The sequence below is a fragment of the Panthera tigris genome, chromosome B4 (genome assembly GCF_018350195.1).
Source record: "Panthera tigris isolate Pti1 chromosome B4, P.tigris_Pti1_mat1.1, whole genome shotgun sequence".
Lineage (NCBI taxonomy): Eukaryota > Metazoa > Chordata > Mammalia > Carnivora > Felidae > Panthera > Panthera tigris.
The window spans coordinates 23,444,101-23,462,570 of record NC_056666.1 but is presented as its reverse complement, the minus strand read 5'-3'; the positions used below and the strand labels follow the sequence as shown (position 1 = coordinate 23,462,570).

Here is an 18,470-nt window from a genome sequence, read left to right as displayed (position 1 = left end):
ATACTGAACTTGCCAAACCATGAACAAGGGATGTCTTTCCATTTATTTAGGTCTTCTTTAATTCTACAGTGTTTTGTAGTCTTCAGGGCACCTTTCTAGCAGTTCTGTTGTTAAACTTATTCCTACATATTTTATGGTTATGCTATTGTAAATGAAAATTTCCCCTTAATTTCAGTTTTAGTCTGTGGCTAGTGTGTAAAATACAACTGATTTTTGCATGTCTGTCTTGTACACTGCAACATTGCTAAACCTGTTTATTAATTCTAATAGTTTTTGGTGGATTCCTTAGGATTTTCTCTACAGAAGATCATGTTATCTGGAAACAGTTGTACTTCTTTCTTCGATCTAGATATCTTTTATTTCTTTTTGGAGCTTAACTGCTCAGGTGAGAACTTCTAGGACAATGTTGGCTAGAAGTAGCAAGAGCAAACATTCTTGTCTTGTTCCTAATCTTAGGAACAAGGGGTAAAGACTTTAGGGGTAAAGACTTCAGTCCTTCATCATTAAGCATGATGTCAGCTGTGGGTTTTTCATAGATAACTTTTATCAGGATGAGGAAGTTCCCTTCCATTCCAAGGATGTAGAGTGTTTTATCATGACAGTGTGTTGGAGTTTTGTCAAATGCTTTGTCTGCATTTGTTGGGATGATCACGTGGTTTTGTCCTTTATTATGTTAATGTACTCTATGACATTGATTGATTTTTGTATGGTCTAAATCCCACCGGGTCGTGATGTATGATCCTTTTTAGAGGTTGCTGGATTCTGTCTGGATTGAGATTTTTATGTCTATATTCATAAGAGATATCGGTCTGTAGTTTTGTTTTCCTGTGATATGTTTATTTATTTTTGGTATCAGGGTAACATTGGCCTCTTACAATGAATAGGAAGTGTTGCCTTATCTATTTTTCAGAATGGTTTGCAAAGAATTAGTGTTAATTATTCTCTATATCATTGATATAACTCATCAGTGAAGCCTTCCAGTACTGGTATGTGGGGGATGGGGGGGCGGGAGGGGAAGATTTTTGATTAGTAATTTCAATGTCTTTACTTGTTTCAGATTTGTTTAGATTTTCTATTTCTTCTTGAGTCAGTTTTGGTACTTTGCAGTATCTAGGAATTTCTAGAATAGTTGAGCTTCTAGTGTTAAATTCCTTGTTAGCTCAAATCTAGTCTTTTGGACTGGACACATGTGAATTCTGTGTGATGGACATTAGGATAGCCAGAGGCCAAGCAAGCCAATGACATGTTAGAAAGTATTATACAGGTAATACTATCTAAAATCACAAGCTTAACAATAGTCATGTTTAAAGGAAAGTAGTCTAAATACACAAATTAAGAGACGGAGGTTGTCAGATTAGACTTAAAGATGCAAGTCCTCACCGTAAGCTTTCTGCAAGAAATGCACATTAAATGTAAAACAAAGGTTTGGGGCGCCTGGGTGGCTCAGTTGGTTGAGAGACCAACTTCGGCTCAGGTCATGATCTCATGGTTTGTGAGTTCGAGCCCTGCATCAGGCTCTGTGCTGACTGCTCAGAGCCTGGAGCCTCCTTCTGATTCTGTGTCTCCCTCTCTCTTTGCCCCTTCCCTGCTCATGTTCTGTCTCTCTCTGTCTCAGAAATAAATAAACATTAAAAAAATCATTTTTAAAAATAAATATAAAACAAAAGGTTTAAAGTTAAAATAATGGGGAAAAAAGATATAACATGCTAACACTGATCAAAAGAAATAAAAAGTGGTTATATTAATATCAGACAAAGTAAATTTTATAGCAAAGAATATTACCAGGGACAATGAAGGTCATTTCATAATGGAGTCAATCTTTTATCATTATGGATAGGACATGAATTCATGTCCTACGAATAGGACCGAACAACTCCAAATGTTTATGCATCTAAGAACAGAACTTCAAAATATCTGAAGTAAAAACTGAAAGAACTGTGAGGAAAAACAGGCAAATATGAAATTTCCAACTATTCTCTCAATAGAACAAGTAGAGAGAAAATTAATAAGGATATAAAAGATGAACAAAATTATTAAACAACCACAAAACCACAGAAGACACATTCTTCCAAGTGCCTGTGGAACATTTACCAAGATAGAGTATATTCTGGGCCATAAAATGAGTCTCAATAAATTTAAGAGGATTCAGGTCATACAAGGAATGTGTGCTGACCAGAACAGAATTAAATTAGAAATCAAAAACAAAGATTTATGGAAAATCTCTCAAATATTTGCAAACTAAATAACCAATAACCTGTGGGTCAAAGAATAATTCAAAGTAGAAATTATTTTGAGCTGAATGAAAACGTGAACACAACTCAGATATTTGGGAGTGGACACTTGTAAATGCTGGGGGAGGGGCAGCAGAGTAAGCAGAGGCCAGGTGAGTAGATGGCGCATCAGGAAGGACATAGGTGTGTCCACGTAATAACGCCAGCCGAGCCCCTGCCTCTGGGCCCAGACAACGGCAGGCAGATGGCAGCAAACAGCTTGCAGAAGCAGACTGTCTCACTGTGGCCTTTATTATTTATTTATTTTTTAAGAAATTAAAAAAAAAATTTAAAAAAATTTTTTTGAATGTTTATTTATTTTTGAGACAGAGAGAGACAACAGCATGAGCAGGGAAGGTGCAGAGGGAAAGGGAGACACAGAATGTGAAGCAGGCTCCAGGCTCTGAGCTGTCAGCACAGAGCCGGATGCGGGGCTCGAACTCACGAACTGTGAGATCATGACCTGAGCCGATGTCGGATGCTTAACTGACTGAGCCACCCAGGCGCCCCAAGAAATTTAAAAATTTTTTAATGTTTAGTCAATATATTTATTACAGCACATTGTTAGTCAAAAGTGTGGAAGCTTCATGAATTTGCATGTCACCCTTGCACAGGGGCCGTGCTAATCTTCTCTGCATCCTTCCAATTTTAGTGCATGTGCTGCTGCTGTGAGCACTCACTGTGGCCTTTAAAGCCTGGCTGCCCTTCTTTTTGCTACATGAATGAATTAATCTCATTTCCCACTTATTCTCTCACATCTACTTCACATGAGGAAGAGAAATATTTCCACTTGAGGGCATACAGTCTCTAACAAAGAACATTAGGATAAAGTATTTATCAACTATAGTCCAAGAAGTACTAATTCTGAATTACCAGATGGGCTCTTATTTGGCATTTTAATGTTAAGGAACACACACAGAGAATTGCACACACACATATACAAGGTGACACCATACAATCCAGGCAATAAAAAACATCCTATGTTTCCAATGTGGCACATAGCCCCTAAACTATATACTGTAATTCAAACCTATTTCCAGAAATCTTGACATAAAATGCTCCTGCTGTGATTAGAAATTAGAGCCCCCATATATATATATATATATATATATATATATATATATATATAATCTCAAAAACAAAAAAAGGAGTTTAATATTAAAAAGCTTTGAATGTAGATATTACACAATAAAGGGCATTTAAAAATTATGCATCACAAAAAATCAAGTAGGACATCTGAAGTCAGACAAAATAAGTAACGCTTTAAATCTCTTTAGTTTTCTGAGATATGTTCCCATTTTATTCATGTCTAATATTTAATATGTTCTGAAAAGTAGAAAAATTAAAAAATGAATTTTGTTTTTATTTCTAATTATACTGAAAAGGTGCTCATTGATGTTAAAAGTTCTGTATGAATACAGACCTCTAGTTAATAAAAGACATCTTTTATCAATATGCTTACATATCGCAAATCTTTTATTTCCTATAAGTAGATTAAATTGAGTTTATTAATTCATAAATGAAGCTATTCAAGCCAGCAACCCTTAATTAGCTTCTGAAAGTGACAAGAATATACCAACATAATTAACAATATTTAGGGCCATTCAGCTGGGCCAAACCTTTGGGTCCTGTAGGAAGCCAGACAGGGCAGTGTGAAGTCATTAGAAGGGGCAGGATGGGGAGGAAGGAGCAGAGGGAATTGTCCTGTCCTCCAGTTGGAGATTTTATAATCAAAGAGTAACTCCTTGGAGCTTAGGGGACTCTATTTTCATGGTTTCTGCGGAGCCATTCATAAGGACTAGCTGTATACAAGTCCCACAGGACTCAGTCTCAGACAGCTCTGGACGGATTACAAGTACCCCAAGAAAGGGGAGATGAGTATAGGAAGGACAAGTGAGAGGACACAATTTGCTTATTTCTCAGGTTTTCAAGGCCTCACTTTTTCTAGGTCCTTCCAAGCATATGAGTGATCAGAATGACAGAAATGTAGGGCTTGCAAAGCTAAGATATGTAACCACACACTTTCTGAAAGTTAATTAGAATCGGGATAGCACGCAAATAGTTCTGTGCATTAGTGTGAGTCTTTATGGTGCATTCCATGCCAATGTTTCTTGAATTAATGAAATTATGAGGTAAATTTATATTGTCAAGAGCCAAATGTCTTTTGATCTTTCCTGTTTCATTGCAAATAATTTAAAATGGTAAAAATATCTCTAGGGAAACTGTTTAAATCTTAATCTCACAAAGCCTAGGTTGGCACTCAATGAACTAAGAAACAGGTAAAGAGAAAGTCAAATTATTTACAAATCTAATTTTCTTTCCAAACCTCTTAAAATATCAGTATTAGACATAGTTCTGAAACATGAATTTGAAACTTTTAATTTCTAAATTATCATCCTAAGCATGTCATTTTTCTATAGAGCACCTAGTTATTTTCCAGTAAATGCAAAGTGTGGGTATAGGAGGCAAAGGCTCGGGTATTTGGTAGTCTGCCTCTGAAGCTAAGTAACTTTCTTTGAATTTGGAACTTACTTAGTTTTCTATTAACAAAGATTCTCTGTTTAATCAAACTTTAGCCAGGCTCTTCTGAACCTTCTGCTCGACTGGGCCCAATCTTTGGACTGCCCTTGTCTTTTTGTTTGTTTTTCCTAAAATTAAGTTTCAATTATTCCAATAAAAGGATATAATTGCTTCAATTACTAATTAAATTTTGTGTAATGACTACATTCTCTATAATTTATAAATGCCTAAATTTCAATTTGCAACAAATTCCTGAGATAGTAGGTTTCAAAATACATAGAAGCTCAAGGTGTGTTGTTGTTTTAATCCACACAGTAAAAGAGAAAAAAGCAGAAGTAAATTCTCTTTGGATTTCCCTTGTCTTTACACTGCCCAATTGTAGCAAGAGTCTTACTAAGTCAGTTTTGGGAGAATCTCCCACCCTTGATATCTGAGACCACCTTGGCTTGCCTTTGTCAAGACTCCTATCAAATTGGTTTAGCAAGAAATTCTCCTTTGCCTCTGATGCTTTCTCTTAGTTTTCCATCCACTGCTCCTTCACTGTTAATCTCCACTTTTCCTTGTTATCTTCAGAGTTGAGCCCAATCTCCCTCCCCTGCTGTAAAACTCCATTGTCATTGACCCCTGAATGAAGTCTGTCTCACCATTCTTTAATGAGTGTCAGAATAATTTTTTTCTTTAACAATGTCCAAATATAACTCTAACAGGAAAAGAGACCTTCCTCAGAAGCTTATGAGTCCCTTTTCTCTGAGACAATATGGTTCTCAAGAAATGTTACTATGAGTAATTCTTCATGTGAAGGTATTCTAAATCCAGAGTAGGCAGCCGGAAAAGATGATAAATCACAGTGAACTCAGCAGAAAGGAGGACCTGAAATTGTCATCATTATCATGATCCATATGGCAAACTCTTCCCATTTCCTAGTCAAAATGCAATGTCCGTGGTTACATGCTCAAAGGATGTTTAATTGAGACATTATTTTGGTTGAGGTGGGCAACTGGTTAAAACCATTTTGAAACTATTTCATATTCAAACCCCTATGGACCATGATTTGGGACCTTCAACATCATTCATCTGTGAGCTGGAGTTAACTGTAAGAGTTTTAGAGTAATCTTGTGTATGCCCAGAGGCATTTGCTCAGCCACCTAAGAACAAAAGTTGTTATTTTTTTTGGCTTTCATAAATGAGGTCTAACCAACACCTTGCTCAATGGTCTGTTAAGGCAGATGGTTCTGCAGCTAATAGACAGTCTAATTTGCCTAAGTTCCTATCTCAAATTGCCTGCCAGCCAGTGGTTATCATAAGTTAAGCTAAAGAAGGAAACCATCTTATTACAAGCTCTTAGATTCTTTATATAGTCCCACACTTGCTTTTCTTTCTTTTGCTCTTTCAAAAATTTAACATACCTTACTGTATTTTATGTATCCTTATAAAGAATACATAAAATAAATAAATATAAATATCATCCAGTCGCTTTTCAAAATTTACTAGGAAACAACCAAAAATAAAATAAAATAAAATAAAATAAAATAAAATAAAATAAAATAAAATAAAATAAAACCCTTCTCACAAAGTATAAATATTTGGTGCTAATGAGCACAGTAGAGAAAACTGCCATGTATTGTGTTGTATCTAGAGCAAGGAATACTGAATAATGTATGAAGTGAAAATCCCTCATCCAGACCCAGAAGAAGGCTTTTTCACAGCTTGCTTAAATATTCATTTTAAATATAGTACAACAAAGTCTTTTGTTTTTTCCTTGATTAGCCTTGGAAAAAGGAACGCAGCAATTTGTTTCCAGAAACCATATTATAGGGAATAGGAAAATGTTCCTTTAGCATTAAGTTTCTTAATCTCTTTCCACCTCTTTTCCTTTAAAACATTGCCTCATTTTGCCTCCTGAAATTATACTTGGCTTTTCTGCACCTAGAGATACTGCCTTCCCAATTTTCTTAAACCAACTTAACTTAGCAAGTAATCTGTGAACACACACATCCATGGAGGTGCTAGATGTTCTTTTAGATCTGTCTTACATCATTCATGTCCTAAGTCAAACATATGTATGGTTCCTAAAGGAAACTCCTTTTTATCAATGAAACTCCTTCATTTTTTCCTACTTGAGCACTATTTTCCCTTTTGATCCATATTAAGCAAGCTAAAACCTGATCATTCTTCCTTCTTTCTTTCTCCAAAAAGGAACAAATAGTTTCAGGTTCAAATAAATTGCACTGCCTGAAGGTGGGGCAGTGGGACTGGTTTGCCCTAGGGTGTAGGTAACAAAGGGACTGATTTGCCTATAGATAATTTAAGGCAATAATAAGGACAACTAAAAGCTGGTCTGCTTTTTATCTCCATCATGTGTTAGTGATCCTTTGGTTTGGCATTGTAGTCTTTGACTGCGTGAGTCTCAGATGTGGGGAGACACCACTAAATTAAAAAGTAGAAGATTTGGTAAAAGTACATGGAACTTTTAAGTCCCCATCCCAGGCTAACAGTATCATCTCTGTGACACAGTGAGAGAGATCTTGTTCCTTTTTCACATTTGCTTCAAGTTTTCTGAGATACTGGAATTCTGTAAACACTACAATCAATCAATGAGAAACCAGGAGATGGAGAGAGAAATGTTCTATTACTAAGCCTTGGGGGAAGTGACTGAAATAAAACAAAAACTCAGGTCTTTTTTGCCTGTCCTATTCTCAAGCGACTATAACATTCATCTTATATGTCTGTACTGATAATTTCCTTAGACTTTTCTGCCTAAAGAGTTGGGTTTACCTTTAAAAAAATCTTGAAATGAAAAATGAAGCTTCTGTGAAAATGATATATGGCATTCACTATGCTGTCTTGATTCCTCAATCTACCTTGGGTCAGGTTCTCTAAAGCCTAGTTCTGTGACTTTCTATCCTTCCAATGAATTTCCTTTTTGCTTAATTTAGCCATAGTAACCCCTCCCCCTTGATATACTTACATATATTCCAATCATATTTAATCTTTACAACAACTTTACAAGTGAAGTGAGATAACTGATTTTCAGATGTTAAAATAATGTATTTTTGGTTTTGTAAATAGTTAATGGCAGGATTAAAATTCAAATTTGGATTTGTTAGGATTTATGTCTTTCCTCTATATCATGTTACTACAAAATCTTAGAAGTCATTTCTTCAGGGCCACATGTTGCTTGAATCTAAAAGATACCAACCAAAGACACCCCAGCTGCTCCACTCACTATAACCCATTCATTCACTTAACAAATATCTAAATATATAAATATGGGCAAGATGCACAACTAAGGATGGAGAATACAAAGCTGGTTCAGCCGTCACTTTCATTGGGTTGTTCACATTCTTCTTGGATACTAACTGTTCAGTTTTATAGACTTAAACAATACTGGAATCAGTTCAATTTAAACAATATGGAAAAAAACAGAATATAATATGAAGCCATATGTTTCAGACAGGATAAGAATAACTCAGCTCATTAAGTTAGAAACAGTTTCTATTCAATGTAGACTTCAGTGGGGGTAACTCTTCACTACAATGACTTCTAGAGATACATAGAAAGATAGAGCTTTAATTCCAGTCTTTAAACAAAAGAATGATGAACTAATCTAGTTTCTCAAGATTTCTGCCTAGGTCTGCGTACAAGCTATACCGCACTCAAGATTTCTGCCTAGGTCTGCATACAAGCTGTACATTCTTTAAATCAATTTCTATTTATTGGTTTAAAATATTTTAAAGGAAACTTTATACTGCTACTTTCAATGAAGAACCGATAATCCAGAAACAGAAAGTAAGTATAGAAGTACAATGAGAGAGTTAATAGGTTATATCCAGACCGCACTGCAGTGCACAGCTCTGAGCCCAAAGCTTGATCTGTTCTTTGTTGCAAAGGAGGATTAGAAACTGTTTGGCAGGTGTCAGAGACTTTCTGGTTCCACACTAATTTTTCTCTTGGATATAATCAGAAGGATGGAAAGAGAACCTAAATGGAAGTAATTTTCTCATTACACGATTCAGTGCTATTTAATACTATATTTGCATCCCACCAAACAGCCTCTTACAGACCAGAGTTATATGTTCTAGATACTTGGGGACATACAGTGAGTCAGGGGCCTGTGAATGAATGCATTATGTGTGGAGAGAACTGTTGGAAGCAGCTTTCAAGGCTGCATCTGACATTTTTATTCATTCAATCATCGACTAATGTGTATTAAACACCTCCAATGTATCAGCCATTGTGCGAAGAGGTGGGGATTCAATGGTAAGACCCTCATTTCAAAAAGAAAGTAAATTAGGTAAAAATGAAGAAGATAATTAAATAAACAAACTGTATTACATAATAAAGAACCCAAGAGATGCCAAGTGTTAGACTCACAGGGAGAAAGATAATTTTTAAATCTCAAGAGATCATCCTTTCTCTCAGGATTTCTAGAAGGCTTATTGTCTGTTATAAGCAATAACAAAGATTACTCATTTTCTTTGGTGAACACCAGCTGAAAACAGCTATCATATAAGGAATGAAAACTGGAAGACACTTGGAGACTATGAGAACACAATAGCAAAGCGTGCTGTGGTGTGGGAAGAATAAAGTGAATGTCAGAAAGAACAGTAGAGATTTGTCCAATCCTTTCTATTTACAGGAAATAGAAGCCTATGCTTTCCTAGAGTTAGAGGCTGAACTGAGATTTAAGCTGGATTTCCTAAAACCCAGTCCAATGTGCTGTGTACTATAGGACATATATAAAAGAAAGGAATCTTGAGAGTTAAGGATATTTACATTTATTCCGAAAAGATAGTCTGGAGCATTCCCAGTAAATAAGTAAAAATGAAACAAGACAAACAAACAAAACAGAACAAAAAGCAACAACCAGAAAAAGAAATGGAGCTTCTTGTGTAATAGACGATACAATGATCACATTTTAAGATTGAAAGGGGAACATTTAAAGATAAATATAACACATATTATAGCTCTAAAATAAGCTGCTTTCTGAGCCATATTAAAATACTTTTATTGAGAAACATGATCAAATTAACATGGAAATATGAATGGTTTCCTATGGTTATAAAATGACTTTAAAGCTAATCAGCATAAAGGTTTTCCTCTACAGGGCTGCAGATTTATCGTGCAGGAGAAATTACGATCTCTCTCTGATGGTCTTTGGCACCACTGCATTGAGAGAGCTTGCAAAGAGGAGGCATGGGAAACCCTTTTGTGCACAGATAATATATTATATTGCCTATTTCTTCTTCCTATTTATCATATACATTAAGAAAAGTAGGTGGTTTTGAAACTAAGTATAAAAGAATTCATACTATTATCTAATTTACAAGGTTGATAATCACTCGAGCACGCTGGTTAAGGAGGAAAGTCAAGAACACCATTTTTTTTTTGAAATTCAATGATAGAATATCAGCCGATCACCCTGGGGCATGTGATTGATGAATGAAGAACAGTAGTTTATGTCAAGTAAGCATATTGCTGAGTTCTACTATGTAAGGATTCTTTGGAAGCTCGGGACCTGGACTATTATTTCAGCGGTACTGTCTTTGTCTTCCTTCCTATTCTTAGCTAGTAAATACTGTCTTGCATTCATTCTAAACTATTTTTTATTCAGAATTAAAATTTCCATACCTAATGGCATATTTTATTAAAGCATGTTGTTCAAATTCAGTTGTATTAAAGATTCTCCTAGAGATTCTTAATAATATTGCCCTGAAAATGAAAAATATATATCATCTTGCTATCTCAATTTTTGAAATTAAACCATTTATGTGGCTGACCCAGCTTGCAATGACATGCCAAGACACTTTGATCCTCTCCTGGGAATGAAAACTTAGGAAATATAATGTACCTGTGAAGCTTGAGAGTGACAGTTCCATAAACAGTAGCAAAACCGAGAAGACGGACCCATCTTAGGAGAATACAGCGAAATGTGCTTGGCTCAAAGTACAAAATAACAACCTGTGGGATGAGAAGAGAAAGAAAGAGACCTTCAGGATCAACTGATGACCCATAGACTAAAATCAGTATTTCATAATCTGATGTTTAACACATATGAATTTTAACATAAGCACACATCTTTTTGAACAAAACTTTATATTGTTTTGATCATTCATTGTCCATATCAAAGGATTGTAGAGTCTCCCTATTGTTTTCCAATCAAACCTAAGTTCCTTAACTTTTAACTTTCAGGAGTTTCTATCAATTGTCTCTAAGCCTGTGGTACATTCAAACCTAACGCTCTTTATTTCCCCAGAGGGCCAGCCAGGCTGGCCTCCATTATGATACTTCGCTGGAGCCTTGCTGATTCCCACCTCCACACTTCTGGCAGTACCTTTCCCCAGTCTGAACTAGCCCTGAGAGGATTAGCCTGTACTGTACTCCCCAATCAATCTCCCACTCTGTAGTACTTTCTCCACTTAGTACTTGGCTCAATTGCTTCACTCACTCCTCTCTTCTCACTCCAGAGTTTTCATCGAGTAAATATTAATGAAGCATTTACCAGGAGCCAGACACTCTACTAGAAGCTGTAGACACAAAGGCTAATAAGAAAAAGAGAGACCTGGAGGTGAGGAGTTGTATTAACGTAGCACAGGTGCTGTATGAGCATCTGTGCAGGTTCAGTGGGATACAAAGAACACGTGGCCACTTCCAGGGGGTGGTCAAAAGGCATGTGCAAGGCACTGTATGTGCTACCTTTCATACGCTACTGGTATTTTGGTTTTGAACAAGCCCTCATAGAATAGGAATTGGTTTGGCCCCACTTAAGCAATCCAGAGAATAAATGCTGTTGAGAAAAATGTAGACTTTGATGTTAGAGCAGCTGGCCTGAACTGATTTTGCCGAAAACAAGGTCATCACAACAGAAAAACTCCTCAAATACTCACCCCTAAAACCCTGAGTGTTATTTTACATTTTTCAATCCTAAAGATGTAAATATTGGAAAACATAAAGCATGGCTGGGGGACATGGGGTGGGTGCTGACATCTTCTCACTGATATCTTACAAATGAAGCCCCACTCTCCAGCAGGGCCAAGAATGGCATTACCTATAACTCTCTGCTGGTATTTCCCAAGTAGTTCTACCATATGAAGATATTAAACTAAGTACTTCCAATACCATTAGAATTACATTCTCAAGGCGTGGGAAAAAGGCTGGTATTATGAAGAAATCAAAGGAAGGTAAAAATAGGTGTGGCCCTGAGATAATGTTGCTTTGTGTATATGTGGTATTTGCCTTTAATATTCTAATTTACTAGGTCTACGCTGAGGCTAGAGATAAAGATGTTATTTTAAAATTCAATATACCAGGAAAGTATTTGGAGTCATCCAAAAATTGATACATAAAAAACAGTTCTTTTATGGATTATTTTCACAAAACAAGTTAAAATTTTGTAAATGCATATTCTAAGTTTTATTTAGCTCACATATTTTAGAAATAGTTCCTTTACACAAGGGTCTGATAGTAATTATAAGTTCTGCAAAAGAGGCTGTATTGTTTAGTAAGGAATCTGAGCCTTAGGAAGAAGTGAAAATTTAGGAGGAAAAAAACAAATAGAGAAAACTTGATAGAAGATTAAGGGATTAGGGGATCACATGTGTTCCTTCTAATGGCACAGAGAAATGACATATTAGAAACTAGAGAGAGAGAGAGAGAGAGAGAGAGAGGGAGGGAGACAGACCTAAAGTCTAGAATATACAAAAGCTCAAATGTTTCCACTAGAAATGGTTCTAAAGATTATTCTAGCACAGTAGATTCTTGGAAACTGAAAAATCCTGTGACTTATTGCAAAGTTTTCCATTGCACACCAAGCAATGGATAAGGGAATGAATAAGCAAAGGTGAACAATGTAATATAAAAGTTTGCATATATTTTTATTTTGAAGGAAAAAATTGCTCTTGAATTATTCAGGAACTACTGTTATAGCTTCCAACTTTTATTTCACAGATGAAGAATTAGAGGAAGAATTAATGAGAGATTGAGTCAGTCAGAAATAAATGAAAGAATAATAGTCAATTTTTTCAATAACTACAGATGAGGTATAAGCTTAAAAATCATAGAAAGTGAAATTCTGTTGAACTTAATAAAATATATTGTTAGAAACGGTTCAGCAATAGTGAAGTAGAACTCCTAATTTTGTAGTAGAGAAACACAGGTTCTGAATCCAGTCTCCCTGGGTTCCAATCCTGGTTCTCTTCCTTACTAGTCGTGTGGCTTCGACAAATTACTTAACATTGCCTTGCTATGCCTCAGTTTTCCCATCTTTAAAATGAACACAACACTAATACTTCTAGGTGGTACTGTTTTGAAGTTTGAACGTGATAAACATAGTGCCTGCTACATTGAGCATTCAATAAACTTTGGCTAATACCATTAGGAGAGTTGATTTATGCATGCTTTGTTCTAAAAGTGACCATTCTCACTGCAGTATAATTATATCTTATCTCAGTGAATTCTTTTCTGATTGTTCCACCCACTCTCTCTGAATTCCCCTTATCACATTTTGACTGTATACTTTTTTACTTTATCTTATACTGTAGTTAACTGTATGGGGGGAGGTCTCCCTGAATCAATGTAAAATCAGAAAAGGCATGCTTTTCCATATATTCCATGTGTTTCACACACAGAAAATTTAAATATGTTAAATGTTTGGTCAATGATTATTTTAGTCAATTTAACAAAGAAAATATTATATACAAAATAAAGTATTTGAAAAGTCCAATTACAATTCACTAATCATTGTGATTCTAATTCACAATTCACTATTTATTTACTCTGTGTGAGGCAGTAAGTGATTTAGAAGTCATAAGAATAAATCCAATGTGCATTAGGTTATCAGGTTATAGTTTAGAAGAGTGGATGTTACGTGTAAATGATAAAAATAATGGCATGATAATACCAAATGTTTACACAGCATTATTGCTAGGCATGAAATTAAGCATTTTTACAGTATTTACTTATTTAATCCCCACAATACCTTACATAGTAGGAACGTTATTTTACAGAGGAGGAATGACACATAGAGAATTTAAGAGATGCGCTCAATGTCACAAGCCAGGAAATGTCAGAGCTAGGATCTGAATCCAGGCAGTTGAGTTCCAGGGTTCACTACTTGCCTCTCTAAGTAGTTCTACCACGTGGGGGAGGTGACAAATGCTAGCATACTGTGAATTGAATCATATTGAGGATTCAGAGAAAAGGGAAATTACTCTCAGTGGGAACAAGTGAAGGTATCCTGAGTAACAACCTGAGGGGGAGAGGGTTTAAGTATGTAAGGGAATAGGAAAGGGGGAGGGAGCCCAAGACAAAGGCACAGTTGTAGGAGAGCTTCAAGAGCATAGAGTATATGCTTACAGCCAGGAAGACAGAAAGGGCAACACTAAAAATCAAGCTTTAAAACAGAGATGGAACCAGCTTTGAATAAAAGAGTGAGGAATTCAGATTCTATTCCCTGAGCAGACATGTCATTAAACTTCTTTAAATTGAGATCAGAAGTGTGTTCCAGGGAGTTAATCTGGCAGCAGCATGCATGAGGGTTGGATGCTATGTAAGGGGAAGATACTGAAGGTGAGAGGGCCAGTTGGGAGAAAAACAAAACAACACAAAATGGATTCATCATCTTCCTCACCAAACTTTTTCCTGTTCTTGTATCTTATTTCAGCATCCCCCTTTGTTCCAGTCCCCAGATGCTTCTGCTGCCGTAACTCTCCTGCATAGAACATTTCAGTGGCTCCCAGGGCTCTTATGAAAAAGTCTAAATTATTTAGGATGATAGACACCAGTTACCTCTATGTAACATCAGTACTTTCACCTATGCCAACCCTCCAATTCTTGCATCTGCTCTCCCTTCTGACTGAGTGCTCCTTAGACAATCCAACTGCCTCACCTGTGCGTGGCTTATTCTTACTCACCCTATGGGCTTCAGTCTAAATCTCTCTCCTTCTAGAAAGAGGAGACCTTCCCTGTGGGCTCAGCACACTGCCCCTACTTGATTATAGCACCAGATCCACAGCACTGAATTCGATTTGTAGGCTTTGTGACAACCACGTTTATCACGTTCAATTCTGTCGTAACATCGCTAGCAGTGCTGGCACACAGAAAGTGCTCATAAATACGTGTTGAATGAAAGAAAACATACAGCTGTAGGAAAATGGTAAAGAAGGATATAAGTACTGTCATGAGGATGGGAATTCAGGCATTCAAGAGAACAGAGGAAAGAACACGCTGATTCACGAAAATTGGGCAGCTGATTATTTGTTGAGGCAAAAGAGAATAAAGTATCAAAAATGATGTGAAGATTTTAAGCTTGGGTGACTGGGAGGATGATTGTGTTTGAAAGGGAACAGATAAAAAAGAAGATGCATGAGTCTGGGTAAAACTATGTTAACTCTGCTTAGAAACCTCCCCACCCCCACTTTATCCTTCCTGGATTGGCACTCCCCAGACTGAGTTGGATTTTCATCTTCTGCACATTAGTTACTTGTGCTGAATTCTGAGCTTTTCTTCATTGCACTCACCAACTCTACTCTGATATAATTATTTCTGTAATTCATTTGTTAAATGTGTCTACTTGCTAGTTTGTAAATTGTATGAGGGCAGGGATCATAACTATCTTACTCATGATTACATACTCATTCCTTGGTATCCTATCTGGCGATGGTATGTGAGCCTTAAATGTATGTGGAATGAATGAGATTTAAGAAAGGAAGGGAGGGAAGGAAAGGGGAAGTAAGGAAGGAGAAAAGATGATAAGTTTATTTTTTGATGCACTGAGTGTCAGTTTTCAACATCCCACCCAGATCTAGCTTTTTAGTAGTTAATATATTCTATAATGAGAAAGAAAGAAAGAAAGAAAGAAAGAAAGAAAGAAAGAAAGAAAGAAAGAGAAAGAAAGAAAGGAAAAAAGGAAGAAAGAAAGAAGAGAAAAGAAAAGAAAAGAGAAGAGAAGAGAAGAGAAGAGAAGAGAAGAAATAAGAAAAGAAAAGAAAAGAAAAGAAAAAAGAAAAGAAAAGAGAAAAAAGAAAGACTAGGAAGTTTCAATGTCTTTCAAACCTCAGTATTTCACCTTTTCTTGTTAAATACAATGTATATAAATGTATGGATTAAAAAATATTATAGATACCCCTTCCCAAATTCTGAGTTATTGACACATATTATAAAAACCTTCATAACAGAAGAAATGGAGAAAATCTAAGCCCCTGAGCTGAAGACTTTATGAATGATGATGATAATACAAATAGCTGCCATTTCATGTAGCAATAATAATAGCTCCCCATGCCTCCCACACACTGTTAGTATGATAGATATATTCCTTCCAAGATATACTTTATTATTCTCATTGTAAAGATAAAGAGACTGAAGTTTGATGGGGTTAACTAATTTTCCCATGGTTATCAAAAATAGTATGTTTTCAAACCAGAATCCATACAAAGTTCCTCTACTAGAAGAACTGTCTGAGGTATATTTTCAAAGTACATATTTCAAGAGAAAACTTTCTGCATATTCTTTCCAGTACTAGAGGATAATGGTAGATATAAAGATACTTGGTGTGTGAGAAGCAGGACATAAGAGTACCACTTTTGTCCTTGAGTAACCTAAGGACCAAAGACCATGCATAATTGCTGGATGAATGAGCACAGGGTATAAATGTGAAGTAGGTTTAGAAGGGTAGGGTGAGAGAAAAAGAGACCTCTGTATATTTTAAGGACTTGGTTCTTCAACATTGGAAGATTTTTCAGAGTGGGATACTCTAGGCATTGTGTTTTTAAAAAGCACTACTGTTGGGGCCCCTGGGTGGCTCAGTCGGTGAAGCGTCCGACCCTTGGTTTTGGCTCAAGTCATGATCTCGTGGTTTGTGAGCTCAAACCCCACATTGGGCTCTGCGCTGACAACGTGCAGCCTGCTTGGAATTCTCTCTCTCCCTCACTCCCTGCCTCTCTCTCTCTCTCTCTCTCTCCCTCAAAATAAATAAATAAACTTAAAAAAAAAGCACCGCTGTTTTGGAAATGGCCTTCCAAGTCTTCCCCTCATTACAAACAAATCTATATAGATTATTCACCCATATCATCAAATATGAATTTTTTTTTAGCTAGTTTTGAAGTCAGCTTGATTGCCTATACTCTTTGGATACTGAACACAGCTAATGGGGGAAGAAAAGAGAACCACAAGAGAAAAGAAATATCAGCCTTTCCAAACAGGCACAAAATAGAGGAACATTTTTAAATAGAATAGCTCTCTTTTGCAAATACAGACGCAATATCAGAGACAGAAAATTAAACTCTGCTGTGTCAGCTCAGTAGGTGTGAGGCCCAGTGCTTTAGGAAGAGGACCGCTGAGAAGGTAAAATGGTCAGAAGCTTGCACAGCCCAGTACTCTTCCCAGAGCCCTGAGAGTAAAACGTGTGAAGCTCTGGTTTTAGGCCTGATATTTTAAGGATCTGGGCAACAGCTTCCTAACAGCCTGGGACACAGTACTTCTACTTTCCTAATCGACTCGTCCAGTGTTATTTGCTTCAGTCCAGTGAAATTGGTTGTGAATTAAACTAGTCATATAGGTGAACGAGGTGCAACATGCTTTGGTGTCTGTGTTAGTAGGTGTGTGTGAACCATTTTATTTACAGAAGAAAGAGAAAGATTACTGGGTAATGGGAGAGTAACAGGTGCCAATGACAGGAGTTTTGTTGATGAAGTTGTCCTTTGATGAGGATGTGAAGGACTTTTAAAGCTTTAAGGGCTCTCTCTGCCACTTCTACAATTTCCTTCTGCTTTGTCCAAGGAAAAGTCTTGCTAGTCAAATATTTTCCAGGGCTACTCAACCTTCTCCAGTTTACTCTCTCCCAACACTCCTTACCAAACAAGTAAAGGATAAAGCTGATATCTTGACGGAGGACAGTCTGCAAGGTAACGCTTGGAAATATCTAATATTAAATCCTAGTACTTAATCCAACTGGAATTGCTATCTTTTGAAGTAGGAGGCTGGGAATGAATCGTGTGAGTGGAACTACATATATTTAAGCACTTTTATACAGGATTTGCTTTATAAAATAAGTAGATTCAAAGTTCCTTGAGTGTGTTCTAAAATCATTTTTTCTATATTTGGCAAGAGATATGATTCCACACACAGGAAATATTTAGGATGAAAATGTATGTCTTGTGAATGTGTAATTATCTAAAGTTGGATCCAAATGACAAAAAAATAAAAACTACTTAATACAACTTTACACTTCTGCAATTACCACACAAATGAAAGGGACTATGGCTGTGATTATGTCTTTACACAACCGTGGTCTAGAACTTATTACTTTGTACTTGGCTCCTATTGCTCCAAAGCAGCAAAGGAATAATAAATTAATAGAGTAAAACATAATATATATATATATATATATATATATATATATATATATATAACTTTTAAATATTTAAAATGTAGAGAAGTAACATTTTGGGGTTATTGTGATAGCAGATGAGATATGTATGCCTGACACAGCCCCTCTAAAATCTCCAGTATAATACCCTTCAAAATATAAAAAGAAATTAAAAGGGTCACAGCTGTAAAAACTAAAGGCAAAGATGACAAGATCCCAAAGTCTCACTGGTGATTCTACTCACTGCCTGGTAGACGGTATCGAATTAACAAGCACACCTTTTAAATAAAACATCACATGCCTCATCCTCTGAACCA

At 36.3% G+C, this 18,470-nt stretch overlaps 1 protein-coding gene and 1 non-coding gene across 2 annotated transcripts in view; both read right to left on the bottom strand.

Moving 5' to 3' along the window:
• The window catches only part of GPR158 (G protein-coupled receptor 158), a 420,275-nt gene that overhangs the window by 48,467 nt on the left and 353,338 nt on the right, over window positions 1-18,470 (bottom strand). The window contains exon 6 of the mRNA XM_042991251.1: window positions 10,642-10,751. Within this exon, the coding sequence (XP_042847185.1) occupies window positions 10,642-10,751 (110 nt within the window). The remainder of the gene's footprint in view (window positions 1-10,641; window positions 10,752-18,470) is intronic.
• On the bottom strand, window positions 2,840-2,946 carry LOC122240620. The gene has a single exon (XR_006220399.1). It is a non-coding gene; the product is annotated as a U6 spliceosomal RNA (small nuclear RNA).